Source organism: Salvelinus alpinus, chromosome 6, assembly GCF_045679555.1.
Source record: "Salvelinus alpinus chromosome 6, SLU_Salpinus.1, whole genome shotgun sequence".
NCBI classification, from domain to species: Eukaryota; Metazoa; Chordata; class Actinopteri; order Salmoniformes; family Salmonidae; genus Salvelinus; species Salvelinus alpinus.
In genome coordinates, this window is record NC_092091.1 from 66,996,968 (window position 1) to 67,016,604 (window position 19,637).

Here is a 19,637-nt window from a genome sequence, read left to right on the forward strand (position 1 = left end):
CACTGGCGCTGTACAATGAGGGCAATTCCCACTGTTTTTTTTATTTTATTTACAGAGGTTGTTGCCTACTGCGCCCTGGGCTGGTGTAACGGACGCTTTATGATAATACTACTGTCTCTTTGATCATTCTTCTGCCCAGCGGTAGGTAGGTAGCCTAGTATCTGCTAGAAGCCAGGCTCTGACTGGCATGGAGGATGGATGTGAAGGATTACCATGGTGTCCTCAGAGCTCCAGGGAAGAAGGATCTGGTGTCCTAGCAGCCTCTCTGTGACCTGTCACCCAGCACATCCTGAGGGGAGGAGCACTGGATGCTGGCTCTCAGGCCAATCATTATGATAATGGTTTAGATGAGGTTATGAAGTTAGGGGGACATCTGGTGGTCAAGAGGCATCATTGCAAAAATGTGGTCATTTTGTCTGGATTAAATGTAAAACTTTACCAGGACAACGGGAATGATATGACGCTTGTATTAAAAGTTGTCATGTTCAGAAGCTTCCTTGGTTCAGTAGCTACGTCCCCACACAAAGCTTCCTAGCTCTGGTTCAGCAGCTACGTCCCCACACAAAGCTTCCTAGCCCTGGTTCAGCAGCTACGTCCCCACACAAAGCTTCCTAGCCCTGGTTCAGCAGCTACGTCCCCACACAAAGCTTCCTAGCCCTGGTTCAGCAGCTACACCCCCACACAAAGCTTCCTAGCCCTGGTTCAGCAGCTACGTCCCCACACAAACATTTCAGCAACAGAAAACACCCACAACTATCTAATTAATTTCATAATTTATTCAACTCATTGATTATGATAACATCTATAAAACTGCATCCATTGATACTCTTCAAGTATAAACCAATAAACTGCAATGTCAAGTCTCTTGAGTAAGTAGGTATGAGTAAGTAGGTCAGTGTTTCAATTTGAAGGCAGTGTGTTGTGTGGGATTGGGAGGGGGTCCAAGACCTAGAATTCCTTCCCTTCTCTCATCACCAATCAATTGTCCTTACAGAGCAGTGATCTGAGAGACAAGGCGAGAAGAGTAATCAATATTACAGTATATGGATAATGCTGTTGGTATTAGATCTCCACTTCAGCTAGGTCACTGTGAGGAGGAGGATGATGAAGAAGAGGTGAAGGCCTTCAGTAACAGATCAGCCGCCAGGCCCGGTGATATAGCTCCCCTGGTGACCCTGTCCTCTAGCTGGGGTAGCTCCCCCCTGACGGCAGGGTGTTCCTGGAAGTGCCTCAGGACATTCTCCTGGATCAGGCTCCACATCCACACCTTGTGCTGGGCCCTACGTCTGTCCTGGAAGTCCCCGCTGGACAGGGTGGCTGAGTGGAAGGCCTCCATCGTACCCCACAGCTCTGCTACACCCTCGCCAGTCTGGGATGACACACGCACTACCTGATGACACACACATACATATGGTTAAGGACCAGTGAGCACACATACACACAGCATGTTCTACTATCCTTGTGGGGACCTAAAATGTATTTCAATGGAAAATCCTAATTTACCTGATGACACACACACACACACACACACACACACACACACACACACACACACACACATACATATGGTTAAGGACCAGTGAGCACACAGCATGTTCTACTATCCTTGTGGGGACCTAAAATGTATTTTAATGTAATTTTCCCTAACCTTAACCCCTAAGCTTAAAATAGCCTTTGTCCAAGTGGGGATGTGGGAAATGGCCCCACAAGGGAGAATTTTCCTTGTTTAACCATCATGTTGTGGACTTTGGGGATTTTCAGTCCCCCCAAGTATAGTAATACAGGCCCCCCTCCCTCCCACACACACACACACATACACACAGTGCATACAGACATACATATACTCTCACATACAGTACTAGTCAAAAGTTTGGACACACCTACTCATTCAAGGGTTTTTCTTTATTTTTTACTATTTTCTACATTGTAGAATAATAGTGAAGACATCAAAACTATGAAATAACACATATGGAATCATGTAGTAACCAAAAAAGTGTTAAACAAATCCAAATATATTTTAGATTCTTCTAAGTAGCCACCCTTTGTGTTGATGACAGCTTTGTACACTTGGCATTCTCTCAACGAGCTTCACCTGGAACGCTTTTCCATCCGTCTTGAAGTAGTTCACACATATGCTGAGCACTTTTTGGCTGCTTTTCCTTCACTCTGCGGTCCAACTCATCCCAAACCATCTCAACTGGGATGAGGTCAGGTGATTGTGGAGGCCAGGTCATCTGATGCAGCACTCCATCACTCTCCTTCTTGGTCAAAAAGCTCTTACATAGCCTGGAGGTGTGTTGGGTCATTGTCCTGTTGAAAAACAAATGATAGTCCCACTAAGCGCAAACCAGATGGGATAGTGTATCGCTGCAGAATGCTGTGGTAGCCATGCTGGTTAAGTGTACCTTGAATTCTAAATAAATCACAGTGTCACCAGCAAAGCAACTCCACACCATCACACCTCCTCCTCCATGCTTCACGGTGGGAACCACACATGTGGAGATCATCCATTCAACTACTCTACGTCTCACAAAGACACAGCGGTTGGAACCAAACATCTCAAATTTGGACTCATCAGACCACAGGACAGATTTCCACCGGTCTAATGTCCATTGCTCATGTTTCTTGGCCCAAGCAAGTCTCTTCTAATTATTGGTGTCCTTTAGTAGTGGTTTCTTTGCAGCAATTCGACCATGAAGGCCTGATTCACGCAGTCTCCTCTGAACAGTTGATGTTGAGATGTCTTACTTGAACTATGTGAAGCATTTATTTGGGCTGCAATCTGAGGTGCAGTTAACTTTAATGAACGTATCCTCTGCAGCAGAGGTAACTCTGGGTCTTCCGTTCCTGTGGCGGTCCTCATGAGAGCCTGTTTCATCATAGCAGTTGATGGTTTTAGCGACTTCACTTTAAGAAACTTTCAAAATTCTAGACATTTTCCAGATTGACTGACCTTCATGTCTTAAAGTAATGATGGACTGTCTTTTCTCTTTCCTTATCTGAGCTGTTCTTGCCATAATATGGACTTGGTCTTTACCAAATAGGGCTATCTTCTGTATACCCCCCTACCTTGTCACAACACAACTGATGGGCTCAAACGCATTAAGGAAAGAAATTCCACAAATGACATTTTAACAAGGCACACATGTAAATTGAAATGCATTCCAGGTGACTACCTCATGAAGCTGGTTGAGAGAATGCCAAGCATTTGCAAAGCTGTCATCAAGGCAAAGGGTGGCTACTTTGAAGAACCTCAAATCTAAAATATATTTTGATTTGTTTAACACTTTTTTGGTTACTACACGATACAAAGTGTGTTATTTCATAGTTTTGATGTCTTCACTATTATTCTACAATGTAGAAAATAGTACAAATAAAGTAAAACACTGGAATGAGTAGGTGTGTCCAAACTTTTGACTGGTACTGTATGTGAACACACACGTGTGGACCGCCATGTAGTTGGTAATCAATCCCCCCATATGCCCATGCAGCCACAGTGACACACCACAGATATCACACACGCAGTGGGGTCTCTGTATTCCCATATTCACCTCAGGCCTGTTCAGACAACACCAGTGATTTAAGGACTAAACAACTCAGTATTGACCAGTGCTTGAATGAGAGTGACGGCACTACAAAAAGGGAACTGTGGGAAGTCATATCTCAATGGTACAATACACTATCAAGCTGTATTCTATCTAGTCATTTCTAAATTGGTCTATTCACAATTCAAGTGTGCCAATAGAAATGTGTTTCTGACTTCGGGAAATACTGTAGAAATGTCTTACAAAGCTACAGTCAAAATGATTCATCTGCTAGAAGGGAGCCTTCCAAAGTACCCTCCCCTGAACCTAATATTGAGATATGGCAGAGGAGGAATCATGTGGAGACCCATTAAAATCACTGTGGTTGATATATCCTGTCCTGAAGTCAGTGTTGCTGCCTCTGGTACTAGTGGAAAGAGGAACAGGGCCAGAGAGCGAGAGAGAGACAGAAAAATGGAGATAGCAAAACAGAGAGAGATTAGATAGATGGAGATGAAGAGAGAGAGGTGGAGAGAAAGACAGAAAAACAGAGAGAGTGAAAGAAAGAGAGAGAGAGAGAGAGAGAGAGACAGAAAATTTGAGAAAGAAGAGAGAGAGACAGAGAACCAGAGACAGGTCTGGGAGTCTTTCATCTGAGTGGGTGGGCTGCTAATCAGGAAAATGCATGACACAGCAGCTCTCTATTCAGAGTGGGGAGGAAGAGGAAGAGGGGGATGGAGGGAGAAGGGTGGGTGGGTGGCGGTAGGGGACTTTGGCAGTGTGCCAGGTGGGCAGATGCTGCATTGGGCCGCGCACGGTCGGTCTGAGACAAAGAGACAACGCCACAGCGCTCGGCCCAGGGCGGGGAGACATGCAGAGAGCACCCCCCCCCACCCCCCCCCACCCCGGGAACACTGCGACAGACTAGAGTGCCCTGATGATGACATCACATTATCCCCCTCCCCCGGGTCAGCTGACCTCGCTGTGCAGTGGGACGGCCTGTCGGCTCTGGTGATGTGTGCGTGTGGAGAGTTAAGGGCGGCAAAAAAGGATTTTCAGGGGAAATGTAACACAGCTCTCCAATAGAGGATATGAAGAAGAATGTCAGGTTCCAACCCCCAGTTACCTGGAGTTTGAGGCAATATGCATTGCCTCATTTTTCATGTTTTGTTTTCCTGTTTGTATTTCTTAATTCTGTGCGTATGAAAGTACGAGCACAAACCCACATAACCCAACACTAACCACGTTCCAGGTCTTGGACTTCTTCCTGAGCAGCTATTTGAAGCACTTTTATATATAGGTTTAAACCCCTTCCCACTACCACTCAGACAAAAAACATTCAACCCAATACAACCCACCTTAGGGTTCCAGGACTTTGATTTCTTCCTGAGCAGTTTCAGAGCGCTGGTATACTCTGCCTGGATTCTCCTGGCTGGAACTAACAGGTCTCCGTCTGCTTTAGTGACCACCACAAGGTCTGCCTTCTCTATGATGCCTCGCTTAATGCCCTGGCAATGGAGAAGACACACACACATTCAGTACTGTGCCCTGAACTTTACAAAATGTCCCTAGACGGCTACCACCCGGTTACTCAATCCTGCACCTTAGAGGCTGCTGCTCTATGTACATAGTCATGGAACACTGGTCACTTTAGTAATGTTTACATACTGTTTTACCCATTTCATACGGCTCACAAGTCCTTAACTAGCAGCTTAATTAGATAGTACCTGCAAAACACCAGTCTCAACATCAACAGTGAAGAGGCGACTCCGGGATGCTGGCCTTCTAGGCAGAGTTGCAAAGAAAAAGCCATATCTCAGACTGGCCTATAAAAAGAAAAGATTAAGATGGGCAAAAGAACACAGACACTGGACAGAGTAACTCTGCCTAGAAGGCCAGCATCCCGGAGTCGCCTCTTCACTGACGTTGAGACTGGTGTTTTGCGGGTACTATTTAATTAAGCTGCCAGTTGAGGACTTGTGAGGCGTCTGTTTCTCAAACTAGACACGAATGTACTTGTCCTCTTGCTCAGTTGTGCACCGGGGCCTCCCACTCCTCTTTCTATTTTGGTTAGAGCCAGTTTGCGCTGTTCTGTGAAGGGAGTAGTACACAGCTTTGTACGAGATCTTCAGTTTCTTGGCAATTTCTCGCATGGAATAGCCTTCATTTCTCAGAACAAGAATAGACTGACGGGTTTCAGATGAAAGTTTCTGGCCATTTTGAGCCTGTAATCGAACCCACAAATGCTGATGCTCCAGATACTCAACTAGTCTAAAGAAGGTGAGTTTTAATACTTCTTTAATCAGAACAACAGTTTCAGCTGTGCTAACATAATTGCAAAATGATTTTGTAATGATCAATTAGCCTTTTAAAATTATAAACTTGGATTAGCTAACACAACGTGCCATTGGAACACAGCAGTGATGGTGGCTGATAATGCGCCTCTGTATGCCTATGTAGATATTACATTAAAAATCTGCAATAGTCATTTACAATATTAACAATGTCTACACTGTATTTCAGATTAATTTGATGTTATTTTAATAGACAAAAACATTTGCTTTTCTTTCAAAAACAAGGACATTTCTATGTGACCCCAAACTTTTGAACGGTAGTGTATATGAGATTCTTCAAAGTAGGCACCCTTTGCATTGATGACTGCCAAGAGTGTGCAAAGCTTTCTCTCAACCAGCTTCATGAGGTAGTCACCTGGAATGCATTTCAATTAACAGGTGTGCCTTGTTAAAAGTTAATTTGTGGAATTTATTTCCTTCTTAATGCGTTTCAGCCAATCAGTTGTGTTGTGTTGTGACAAGGCAGGGGTGGTATAGAGAAGATGGTCTTTAACCAAATAGGGCTAAGTCCATATTATGGCAAGAACAGCTCAAATAAGCAAAGAGAAACAACAGTCTTAAAGTAATGATGGACATGGTCAGTCAATCTGGAAAATGTCAAGAACATTGAACGTTTCTCCAAGTTCCGTCGCAAAAAACATAAAGCGCTATGATGAAACTGGCTCTCATGAGGACCGCCACAGGAAAGGAAAACCCAGAATTACCTCTGCTGCAGAGGACAAGTTCATAAATTGCAGCCCAAATAAATGCTTAACAGAGTTCAAGTAACAGACACATCTCAACATCAACTTCATGGTTGAATTGCTGCAAAGAAACCACTACTAAAGCACACCAATAAGACAGTAACACAAGCAATGGACTATAGACCGGTAGAAATCTGTCTTTGGTCTGATGAATTCAAATTTGAGATTTTTGGTTCCAACCGCCATGTCTTTGTGAGACGCAGAGCAGGTGAAGGGATGATTTCCGCATGTATAGCTCCCACCGTGAAGCATAGAGGAGGTGGTGTGATGATGCTTTGCTGGTGACACTAAGTGATTTATTTAGAATTCAAGGCACACTTAACCAGCATGGCTACCACAGCATTCTGCAGCGATACACCATCCCACCTGGTTTGTGCAACAGGACAATGACCCAAACACACCTATCTGTGTAAGGGCTATTTGACCAAGAAGTAGAGTGATGGAGTGCTGCATCAGATGACCTGGCCTCCACAATCACCTGACTTCAACCAAATTGAGATGATTTGGGATGAGTTGGACCGCAGAGTGAAGGAAAAGCAGCCAACAAGTGCTCAGCATATGTGGGAACTCCTTCAAGACTGTTAGAAAAGCATTCCAGGTGAAGTTCGTTGAGAGAATGCCAAGTGTGCAAAGCTGTCATCAAGGTGGCTACTTTGAAGAATCTAAAATATATTTAGATTTGTTTAACACTTTGTTGGTTACTACATGATTCCATGTGTTTTTTCACTTGTTTTGATGTAGAAAATAATAAAAATGAAGAAAAATCATTTAAAAATGTAATGAGTAGGTGTGTCCACACTTTGATAGAAATAACATCTGCTAAATACGTGTATGTGACCAACACGATGTGCTTTGAATCAACTTTATTGATCTCCAGCGGGGAAATTGGATGTAAATCTTATGTCTATACGTCTAAGCTGATTGATGGACAGTGTGACAGTCTGTGATCCTGTTTGAATACTTAAGTGCATCCTGAGACAGAATAAGTGAAGAAAACAGGGTGGAAAGAAACCATTTTGTTTCTTTTCCAAATATGAAAGGCATGAGGAATCAGGGATGTACTTTAAAGCCAGTTGAACTAAGCTCATGAGACATTTATATTCATCAAGAATCAATGGATATATTATTAATTTAAATGATCAAAAATGTCTGTAAATATCACAAGATTTTCACAGGTTCTTTAATGGCATTGTAACAGGGGAGTGTGATGGTGATGGAGGTGCAGCCTGTCTGACCTGTAGTTCATCGCCCCCTGCTGGTGGGATCAGCAACACAAACATGTCCACCATGTCAGCCACAGCAAACTCTGACTGGCCTACACCTGAGGACACAACACACAATGAAACTAAGTATTTATGAAACGCTAGCTACCTTAGGAATTTTATTAATAAACTATGAGCTATGTTATGTCATTTCATCATTTTATCCTTCATGCCATTTAGACTTTAGAAACCAAGTAATGTGGAAGATGCAAAGCATGAATCACAATGAGATTAAATCTGGTTCAATAAAAACTGTGCAGGTGGCCTGTCCCAGGTGAAGATTTGTCCCTTCTGAGGCTTTTAAAAACAGTCAACTCAAAAGTTGAGTTCCTCACCTACAGTCTCTACCAGAACGATGTCGTATCCGCCCCCCTCACACAGTACTATGGCCTCATTGGTGGTCCGGGTGACTCCTCCCAGTGTTCCAGAGGTGGGGGAGGGTCTGATGAAAGCACTCATGTCTCTGGACAGCTCAGTCATACGAGTCTTGTCACCCATCAGAGACCCTGGGGAGAGGGGGAGGATTTATGCATAACACCAACATAAAGTATAAAAGTGGTAGTATATCAGTATAGCTATCAATATTTAATAATAATCCTTTGCCTAGCTTGAAGAAGATATATGTGAGGAACACAGGAGGCTGCTGAGGGGAGAACGGCTTGTAATAAATGTCCAGAACAGAGCAAATGGAACGGCATCAAACACCTGGAAACCATGTGTTTGATATCATTCTACTAATTCCTCTCCAGTCATTAACACGAGCCCGTCCTCCCCAATTAAGGTGCCACCAACCTCCTGTGAGGAAATTATGTTTAACAACATTGAACAAGGAGGAATAGTTATGTCAATGTTCACAAAATCCCATATATTACGGTGCAAGAGTCTGTCTGGCATTACGAGGCATTCTAACAGACCCATTTAAACCAATACATATACCCCACAACACTGATGAAATACCACGCACAAACACAGCGATGAATATGTAGAATGATGTGGAAACATACCTCCTGTAGTGCATGATGAGGGGTCGACAGCCAGAACAGAGACTTTATGTCCTTGTCCTGTGAGCATCTTCCCCACCACCTCAATGAAGGTGGACTTCCCAGCTCCGGGTGGGCCAGACAGACCTACAGACAGACGTCACCTCACAGAGAACAAACATGTACGTACACCAAGCCCACACTCTTCCCCATATGGTATTTTAGACTTAGCTACCTCAAGTGTATGAGTACAAAAATCTTCAATAAAAAGCCCACATTGCAGCCACCAATTCAAGCGGTCCAACTCTAAGAACTCTGCAAGCCACTAGTTCAAATGTTAACATATTATTAGGTCTGTGTGCATTCTGTGTACTAGGCATAGACACAACAATGTTGAACATAACAAATCCACATACTAACCCACTCTGAAGGCCAGGGGTTTCCCTCCGTTCTGTTTCTCCTGCTCCTTCCTGTAGGCCAGTACTCTCTGCAGCAGGACCTGGGCCAGCTCTTTCTTCCTGAGGTGCTGGGTCTCCACCAGGGTAATGGACTCAGCCAGACTGGCCCGCTGACCTGAGATCAGTCCTTCATACAGCTTATTCAACAGCCTCTGCTCTGGTGGACTCAGCTCCTTGATGTGGCTGAGGGTGGATTCCACACACATACCGCGGATGTGTTGGGAGTTAAGCCCAGGGAATGAGGGGGTACAAGGGGTATGAGTGCAGGATGGTGGGGGTAGCTGGCGGAGGAGGCATCGGCCCCATGTTGGGGTGACAGTTCGTAAGGGGTATGACAAGCGGTGGAGAAGCGGAAAGAGTACTGGCGGTCCCATGATTGTCTGGCACTGGTCCCTTCTCTAGGGAAGAGAGTCTGATAATGATGTAACGTTAGACGACAACAGGCATTCAATAGAGGTTTGTGACACATTTCAGTTCATTCAACAAGACAGAACCAAAACAAAGCTGATGCTGATTATTCTATGACACTCACTTTGGGCTATGTAGACTGTTTGAGGTTGTGGCATTCAGGAGCAAATTCTGCCAGTAGAAACGAATGGACATATGCATACATACAGTACATACACCGGTAACTGACTGACAAGTAGCCATATAGCTGAACAGTTACAAAACGTGTACATACAATGGAGAACTCACCTTGATAGCTAGCTATTTGTACATAAATCTGCTTCGTTGGTCTTTGCTGTTGTCCTCTAATATTGCTCCATACACTTTCATAACTGAGTATTACTTTTTGGAATAAAGAAAATAAGGATAATTCTGTCATTTGGTACTCAAAAGCAACCACACGTTGACCTACCAGTGTTTTGGTCGTCACTAGCTAGCACAGTCAGAAACTCTGCCCATTTCTACAATTGATCTTCTTAAAATGTGATATTAAACCTAACATTGACCCTAACCTTAACCACACTGCTAACCTTATGCCTAGACATAACCTTAAAGTAAGACCAAAAATAAATAAAAATATTTTCATAAATCTTTTGACTTCGTGGCTGTGCTATCTAGTGAAACCCAGTGTGTATTTTTTTTTTTGCTTCGTTCACTTCCTACTTCCTGTGACGTTGAACACCGCCCCTTTCTAGAAAAGTAGTACTACTCAAGGCCACGCGGTCGAGCTCTTGTCTTCATAATTCACTCAAATTAAAATTCAAGGGAATCAATTTAGAAGGCATTTATCTAGGGATGGATAACTCTTGCACAATTTTGCATGTATTTTGCAAGATTTTTCCATTTTCAGCCATTGTGGCCATACAATTTCTTGTTAGTATCTTGAGTTGTAATATTTTTGTGCGTGTTTATACAGTTCATGTCCTATTTCACACAGGAACACATGTATTAAAATCAAATCCAAGTTTATTTGTCACGCGCGCCGAATACAACAGGTGTAGGCTTACTTAAAGGCTCTAACCAATAGTGCAAAAAAGGTGTTAAGTGAACAATAGGTAAGTAAAGAAATAAAACAGTAAAAAGACAGGCTATATACAGTAGCGAGGCTATAAAAGTAGCGAGGCTACATACAGACACCGGTTAGTCAGGCTGATTGAGGTAGTATGTACATGTAGATATGGTTAAAGTGACTATGCATATAGAATGAACAGAGAGTAACAGTAGCGTGAAAGATGGGTTGGCGGGTGGTGGGTGAAGGGAACACAATGCAGATAGCCCGGTTAGCCAATGTGCGGGAACACTGGTTGGTCGGTCCAATTTTAATTTCTTTTTAAAAAATATATAAAAAAATGATTTAACCAGGTAGGCTAGTTGAGCACAAGTTCTCATTTGCAACTGCGACCTGGCCAAGATAAAGCATAGCAGTTCAACACATACAACAACACAGAATTACACATGGAATAAACAAAACATACATTCAATAATACAGTAGAAAAAAGAAAACAAAAAGTCTATATACAGTGAGTGCAAATGAGGTAAGATAAGGGAGTTAAGGCAATAAATAGGCCATGGTGGCAAAGTAATTACAATATAGCAATTAAACACTGATGTGCAGAAGATGAATGTGCAAGTACAGATACTGGGGTGCAAAGGAGCAAGCTAAATAAATAAAAACAGTATGGGGATGAGGTAGTTGGATGGGCTAAATTACAGATGGGCTATGTACAGGTGCATTGATCTGTGAGCTGCTCTGACAGCTGGTGCTTAAAGCTAGTTAGGGAGATATGAGTCTCCAGCTTCAGTGATTTTTGCAGTTCGTTCCAGTCATTGGCAGCAGAGAACTGGAAGGAAAGGCGGCCAAAGGAGGAATTGGCTTTGGGGGTGACCAGTGAGATATACCTGCTGGAGCGAGTGCTACGAGTGGGTGCTGCTATGGTGACCAGTGAGCTGAGATAAGGCGGGGCTTTACCTAGCAGAGACTTGTAGATGGCGACGAGTATGAAGCGAGGGCCAGCCAACGAGAGCGTACAGGTCGCAGTGGTGGGTAGTATATGGGGCTTTGGGTGACAAAACGGATGGCACTGTGATAGACTGCATCCAATTTGTTGAGTAGTGTTGGAGGCTATTTTATAAATGACATTGCCGAAGTCGAGGATCGGTAGGATGGTCAGTTTTACGAGGGCATGTTTGGCAGCATGAGTGAAGGATGCTTTGTTGCGAAATAGGAAGCCGATTCTAGATTTAATTTTGGATTGGAGATGCTTAATGTGAGTCTGGAAGGAGAGTTTACAGTCTCGGGCGGGCAGGTGCGGGCAGTGATCGGTTGAAGAGCATGCATTTAGTTTTACTTCCATTTAAGAGCAGTTGGAGGCCACGGAAGGAGAGTTGTATGGCATTGAAGCTCGTCTGGAGGTCCAAAGAAGGGCCAGAAGTATAAAGAATGGTGTCGTTGAGGTTTTTTGGGGTAGTATGTACATGAATGTATAGTTAAAGTGACTATGCATATATGATAAACAGAGAGTAGCAGCAGCGTAAAAAGAGGGGTTGGGGGGGGGGCACACAATGCAAATAGTCTGGGTAGCCATTTGATTACCTGTTCAGGAGTCTTATGGCTGTGTCAATTGTGTCAATTGCATGTGTCAATTGAAAATGTGTTGTTTTCATGTCCCAACTCCCCAAGGGTGATGCGAAGGTTTTTTATACCTAAGGGCCTTGCAACAGGTGTGCTTCCAATACCATGGCCTCAGTCTATATCAGAGGAGGCTGGTGGGAGGAGCTGTTTGATGTGTTTGAATCCGTTCCATTCATTTAATTCCAGCCAGTACAATTTGAGCCCGTCCTCCTATAGCTCCTCCCATCAGCCTCCACTATATCTGGTCACACCACTCCTCTATCCACACTCATTCTCCTCATATGAGAACTCACTCTTCAAAGAATCATACTTGCAAAATATGCAGTCTTGACTAAATATGAATGATTTTGGGATTTATGTTATTTGAGGTTAAATATCATCATGGTGTATTCTTCTGTTTGCTTAAAAGCGCTACATGGCCATTAGGACGTCTGCATTGGCCATGCAGCATTTATGGTGATACAGCCTCTGCAGAAGTCAGGGCATTCTTGGGCTTCACCAAGCAGCGGAGAGCTGTTGTGAAGGAAGTTTTCAAGGAAGTGAGTTTGTGTTTATACAGGACCTCTCGCCCCCATCTACCATTAACCAATCATGTCAATGCGGAGCTATACAGAGCCCTCCGCATTTGTTACAACATTTGAGAGGCGCACAGCGATGCGGTAGAGTTCAATTTGGCCTCTGTGTGCCTCCAGAGGCTCCGCGATTGCGCCACACCATCCATACGGCGCCTCCGATCACATTTCAGATCAAGCATAAACTGGCTCTTATGCAATATTTATACTGAACTTTCTTGATCGTCAACTTGAAACTGTTATGTAGCTTATGATACCAACATTACACGTGTTGACATCCGTGGACATTTCGTTTGGACATTGACATTAACGTTCTGTTATTCTTAAAAAATGAAAACAATATAAGGCCACAGGTAATGAAACAACTTTATTTATTGAATCTTCCAGTAGAGACTTGATATTCATGGAATAAAACTGCTTTCTGGGAGTACTACTCAGCAAAAACAGAAAAAACGAAACAAAAAAACAAAGAGAAGAGGCAACAATCCGTGAAAGTGCAGATAACAAGAAACGACAAGAAAACATATTCAAAAAAATACAAAAATCAATACAACTTGTAATAGCGGATGGAGTTTTCTAAGCCTAAAATAATTGAAGGAAAAAACAGTCTGCATTTTTATAAAATGATCAAATCATGTATTAGGGCCATCAGTAACTCACTCACCAGTGAAACTAATATTTTTTTTTCAGTCAACAAGTTCTGAAGGATGCCATTGTTTTATTAACTGTCTTTTTGTAAGTTTTGCTGAGTTGATGCCATCAGAGAATGTAACAGAAGAGATGTATCCTCAATAGATTACCACACAATGTGTCATAATATCCATAAACCCTAGCGGTCAAACAGAGAAATGGTTCCAATCGTTTTTCCACCATTCATTTTTCCCATAGGGGATTTAAGAAACATTTCAAATGAGGGCTGTGTTTCATGTAGATTTACCCTGGCGTGACGTTTTGATAACCATGCAAATCTCTCTAGGACAAGGTGACTTTTAGTAATATATTCGCCCCCAAAAATGAAACGCTAATTAGCTGCTAATTTGGCTATCATAAAGGACTATAAATGCCATGATGATCTGGATGAGCCTGCCGAATCGAGGCAAAGGTAAGAAACTCTGGATTAACTATCTAATGTTAGCTAAATGCAGTAATGAATAAATTGGTTACATTTCTTTAAATGAACAATTCTGTTAAGTGTCTTGTGCAAGTTCTAAATTGACAATACCTGTTAGCAAAGGTATCAGCTAGCGATGACGTGCAGGAGCTTGAAGGGATTTGTAGTTTTGCATGATGTCTACTTTGATGGTAATTAGCATTTACAAATCTGAGAGTAAATTGCGTAATATACCGATAAAAGTCACCTTGTCCAAGAGAGATTTACATGGTTATCAAAACGTCACGCCGGGGTAAAATCTACATGAAACACAGCCCTTATTTGAAGTGTTTCTAAAATCCCCTATGGGAAAAATGATTGGAACCATTTCCCTGTTTGACCACTAGGTTTTATGGGTATTATGACACCTCCACTGTGGGGCTCTATGTGACTCGACAATTGATTGTTTTCTTTTTTTGCTGTACCATGCACAGCTAGGGTCAAACTGAACTATCATACGCTTGTGCCCATCTCTGTCTGTTTAGTGTCATTCTTCAGTCACTACCTAAACAAGCCAAACGGTGATTTGCTACACTAAACCAAACTACGCGTTTGCAAAACCGACTGCACAGCACTTTTCTCTAATGTTGAGTATGCCTAAAACACGATTAAAATCGTTTAATTCAGTTGTAACATGGGTGTAACACAAGAAGAGAAATATTTATTTATGTACAATTTTTTTAATCTTATGTCCTGTGAGCACAATCCCACAATGCCCACCTCACTCTCCCGCCCTGCTCCCACTGATGCCCTCTCATGATTTCTCCTCATGACAGGGTTTGTAAATAATCTAAAGGGATTTTATGTAGGGGTCTTTTTCTTCAACTCTTTTTATTTCCCAAAACCTAAAAAAATTACATTTTTAGGGTTCTGGGGGAGACATTTGTATTTACTGACCTCAGTATTTTCATACGTTCTAAAAATGTTCATAAGAAACATAATATTTCTACATTTTTTCATCCATATTGGTTGTCTTCCAATCCTTCCAATTCTGTACACATTTATTATCGTTGTAGCAACACATGAAACTGGCTGTATGGGTTTCCAATGTTAACCCAAAAAACAGGGGAAGGGAAAAGAAAGAGGAAAAACTGCCGGAACAAGATCAGGGACCCATATTCACGTATTAGAGTGCTGATCTATGTTCAGGTCCCACCAGTCCATATAAATGTATTCATTATGATCTAAAAGGCCAAACTGATCCTCGTTCAGACTCTTTCTGAATATGGGCCCCATATGAGGAGGATACTTTGCGTAATGCTGAATTGATGATTAGTTTATAATGATTTGAGTCTGATTGATAATTATTACAGTTGGTCACAAAGATCAAGTATCTTCCAGATGCTTCTATCTCGTCCCCCCCACACATCCCAGTCTGCAATGTGCCCAATTTCAGACATAATCCCTCAAGTACAAACCCACCAGGGTTGGGGTCAATTCCATTTCAATTCAGTCAATACAGTAAATAAACTGAATTTCCTATTTTAATTTAGATTCTCTTAAAATTCCAGTTTACTTGCTGAATTGACTGATTTCAATTAGAATTGACCCCCACCCTGAAACCCACCCATCCCACCCCTCCACTGGAACCTAAATGCTGGGTTTGGACAGCCCTGGGGCCTGGGGACAGTTTCGTCTAGGACACGGAGGAGATGGGGTTGTGGGGGGAACCCATCTGGGTTAGCACCTTGTCCAGCCACTGCAGAGGACCGTGCAGGTGAATCTCAATCCAGCAGGGGGTGCTGGTCACGTCCTGGCGGTGGTACTCTGCACCCCAGCCCTGGGAGAGCAAGAGGAAGAGAGATATTCTCTTTAGGGACAGGTATTATCATCATGGCTCTTTCAATCGTATTTCCTTTATTCTTTGAATTTTCTCGTCTTCATCTCATGACCCATCATTCATTCTGAACCCTTTAACATTATATTCTCTATATTATGGGATGTATGTCTATGACGGTTACCTTGACGAAGCTCATGCGGATGGTGCACATCTTGGTCAGCTCGTAGACAGCCTCAAACCCGTGGTTGACGGACTGGGCCAGCAGCTCAGCAAACTCCTGGTTGTTAAAGATCTTGAGGCTGCAGCCGCTGGGGATCTTACACACCGTGGTGGGGTGGAAGCCATGGTGGTAGTTACAGTTCCGACTCTGGACGAAGATGCTGCTGTCACTCAGACATTCAGCATACACTTCACCACCCACATAGTACAGGTGAACTCCTGGGGAGAGGGGAAGAGAGGGTTACATTGGATTAGAATGGAGTAGAGTACAGTAGTACAGGTGGACTCCTGGCGAGAGGGGAAGAGAGGGTTACATGGGACTAGAATGGAGTAGAGTACAGTAGTACAGGTGGACTCCTGGGGAGAGGGGAAGAGAGGGTTACATGGGACTAGAATGGAGTAGAGTACAGTAGATTAGAATGGAATAGAATATTCTTGCCTTTGGCAACTTGCTTGGATTCTTAATTGATCCATTAGAATTCTGATTGGACAGCACCACTCCTCTTTAGCCACAGCCCATAACACACTGTATCTGAGCAGCTTACCGATCACTGCAGCTGTACATAGCCCATCTGTAAATAGCCCACCCAACTACCTACCTCATCCCCATATTGTTTTTATTTACTTTAAAAAAATATTTTGCACACCAGTATTTCTACTTACACATCATCATCTGCACATCCATCACTTCAGTGTTAATTTGCTAAATTGCTTCGCTACTATGGCCTATTTATTGCCTTACCTCCTTACTCCATTTGCACACACTGTATATAGATTTTTCTATTGTGTTATTGACTGTACTTTTGTTTATCCTATGGGTAACTCTGTGTTGTTTTTTGTCGCACTGCTTTGCTATATCTTGGCCAGGTCGCAGTTGTAAATGAGAACTTGTTCTCAATTGGCCTACCTGGTTAAATAAAGGTGAAATAAAAAAAATAAACACTGACACTAACAATTGAACCAGTCCTGTGGACAGTGTGTCCATGGCCTTATATTTGGGATAATATAAGGCAATATAAGAGTGTTCCCATCCATGGCCATTTTTACCTTTGCCAATGTGTCGCCGTGTGTTCTCTATGGTTGAGTTGCGGTTGACGTTGGAGAGGAGGCCCAGGCAGAAACGGTTGCGGTTGTTGGACGGGTCGGTGAAGCCGTCGACCAGGACGCTAGTAGAGTTGGCCTGGAACGCCTCGCCCACCCGGTTGTTCAACTCGTAGTACACTATAGAGCACCAGTGTTTAGGTTCCTCGTAGGCCACCGGCTGAACATCTAGGAGACAGGGAGGGGAAAGGGAGGAGAGGAGACAGGGATGAGAGGGAGGTTGTTCAGCTTGTCGTACACTATGAAGCACCAGTGTTTGTCCTCCTCGTAGGCCACCGGCTGAACATCTGTACAGGATGTCAAACACACACAGAAAGGGTGAGATGCGTGTATGATCACACACACACACACACACACACACACACACACACACACACACACACACACACACACACACACACACACACACACACACACACAGTAAGACATTTAAGCACACACGCACACACGTGCAGATTGACTAGAGTGGCTCATGAGCATCAAGCCTTCTGTTCTGATAAAGTTCAAGTCTGTCTGTCTAGTCTGACTTTGAGCTGCAGTCTGATATAGCAGATGTTAATCTTTCATCTCCTTCTTCCTTTACTAGGATTAGAAGAAAAAAAATGTTGATTTGTATGTTGATGACAAAACGTGGGAAAGGTGTATGAAATGTGTGGTATGTGACGTTAAGTCTGAGTACACACAGAGAGCTATAGGTCATGTTTGCATACAACAGAAACAGAAAATCAATGCTGGCAAATCCATCCAACCCCACTAGACTGACTGTGGTCAGTCTGGACAGGGCCAGTCTTGATCAAATACTGTCCACTGACTGCGGGCAGTCTAGTCTGGTCTAGGATCAGTATTTATTGAGTCAAGCAGTCAGTCAATAGACCAAGCCGATGCCCGCCTGGTGCCGTCTCTCTCTGCCCGGTATCTTGAGTGAGCTTTATGCCAGCTGGCCCCCTCTCTCTAAAGGAGAGGGAGGGAGAGTTTATCCAAGCGGCATACTCCTTCCTAACTTCCTCTGCTGAGAGTAGCGGCCATCAGGTGTATTTGGTCTATGCTTTTCCTAGATCCATCGGCCCGGCCCACAATGGAAACGGCCCGGACCTCTAGAACACTACACAGGATGCAGCTTGGGGAAGGACAGAAAATTCCCCAATCACCACTTCCAGGGAGACATTTCTCCACACCCATTGCAGTATCCATCTGTGTGGGTGGGGATATTACCGTGACTGGATGCATAACAATTATATAGGGAGATTGGTAAGGAGATTGCAATACTGGTTTTAGCAAGCGTTAAGTAACAGTTTGGTACAATTCTGCCCAATACCTTGGCTGCTGAAAGTATCAACAGACTTTGTAACTGTAGACACCTCAAAATTGCTTCGAACTTCCAAAAAATCAAACCCCTTTAACACCTTATCTTTTGCCATGTAAATAGCCTGCATGACTGGTGGCATACATGGCTTTTGCGTATGGACTGGCTGTTCAGATGTGTGATGTGTAGGAATGCCAGTATCTCCACAGCAACTAACGATTGACTGAACCACAGTTGAGGTAGGTGGTAGCAAACAAGGGTTCTCAACAAGTTTTTTTTTATTTGAAACAAGTGTTGCAGGTATAAAAGTTGGATGTAATTAGTGAGGCCAATTCTTAACAAGTTCTTAACGAGCTTTCAGTTAATTACCACCGGCAGAGATGATGTCAGCCAGAAGCTTTTAAAGGCCTCGTAAAAACTGCTCTGAGACCAGATTTAATTGGCTGACTCTCTGATCTTTCCTCTGGGTTGCATGTATAGACTGACGCTTTTGTGTTCATCATACTAAAATCTAAAACCTACTGCCTCAAAATGGTGTGAGATACTCTGCTTTTCTGAACATGGATACGCATTCATGTTATTTTCCCATTTACCCTGCATTAATGATCATATAAAATTCCCTATAAATTCTCTTTTTATTGAATATATGAAGGAAATTGTTTTCTAGCTGGTCTTTTCCAACTCATGATGTGCAATTTTGAAGGTGATCACATGAATCACCCCTTATTTTAACAGAGGGATAAAGCACCTACATCCGTTTTTCTTACTAGCTTTACTGCATGCATGAGAACTTTAATGAACACTACCACAAACCCCAACAACCATCAGACTACTTTTCAAGTGTTATTTTCAACTACATAGCCTATTAAAACTGAGTTTGATTCACCACGACAAATAAAAAGCAGTGTGTCATGGTTGCGTACTTGTACCCAGAAACCCCCTTGCACCTGTAGTACGAGCTGGTGGGGGCGCTGACAGCTCTAAGTGGGTGATGTCACAGCTGATTACCTGGCCTGTTGCTGATCTCCAGGGGCAACGCGGGGACCATCAGGTTGGTGTCCATGGGCTGGGGGCAGTCCTGAGTCATCCGCTCCTCTGGGGGCAAGTAGGCT

The 19,637-nt window shown here is 43.2% G+C and overlaps 2 protein-coding genes across 2 annotated transcripts; both read right to left on the bottom strand.

Annotated features, from left to right (window-relative positions):
* Positions 1 to 761: 761 nt before the first annotated feature.
* Positions 762 to 10,150, bottom strand: LOC139579147 (methylmalonic aciduria type A homolog, mitochondrial-like; the record flags this gene model as incomplete). The annotated part of the gene is given in 6 exon segments (XM_071407476.1): positions 762 to 1,390; positions 4,883 to 5,032; positions 7,857 to 7,942; positions 8,219 to 8,389; positions 8,888 to 9,010; positions 9,284 to 10,150. Coding segments are annotated over 6 exon segments (1,248 nt in total). The 3' UTR covers positions 762 to 1,084.
* Positions 10,151 to 14,384: 4,234 nt separating this feature from the next.
* Positions 14,385 to 19,631, bottom strand: LOC139579148 (mothers against decapentaplegic homolog 1). The gene is made up of 4 exons (XM_071407477.1): positions 19,534 to 19,631; positions 17,169 to 17,390; positions 16,084 to 16,340; positions 14,385 to 15,902 (listed from the first exon to the last, which is right to left on the bottom strand). The coding sequence occupies exons 1-4, from the start codon at positions 19,610 to 19,612 to the stop codon at positions 15,759 to 15,761; spliced, it is 702 nt and encodes a 233-aa protein (XP_071263578.1). The 5' UTR covers positions 19,613 to 19,631; the 3' UTR covers positions 14,385 to 15,758.
* Between the last annotated feature and the right edge of the window lie 6 nt (positions 19,632 to 19,637).

Bases quoted from the DNA above. Each gene is read 5' to 3' on its own strand.
- LOC139579148 (XM_071407477.1), bottom strand. From the start codon at position 19,612: ATGACTCAGGACTGCCCCCAGCCCATGGACACCAACCTGATGGTCCCC. The intron at 16,341-17,168 runs GTAAAAATGGCC...CCCTCTCCCCAG, and splicing joins ACGGCGACACATTGGCAAAG to GAGTTCACCTGTACTATGTG. The intron at 15,903-16,083 runs GTAACCGTCATA...TTGCTCTCCCAG, and splicing joins TCCGCATGAGCTTCGTCAAG to GGCTGGGGTGCAGAGTACCA.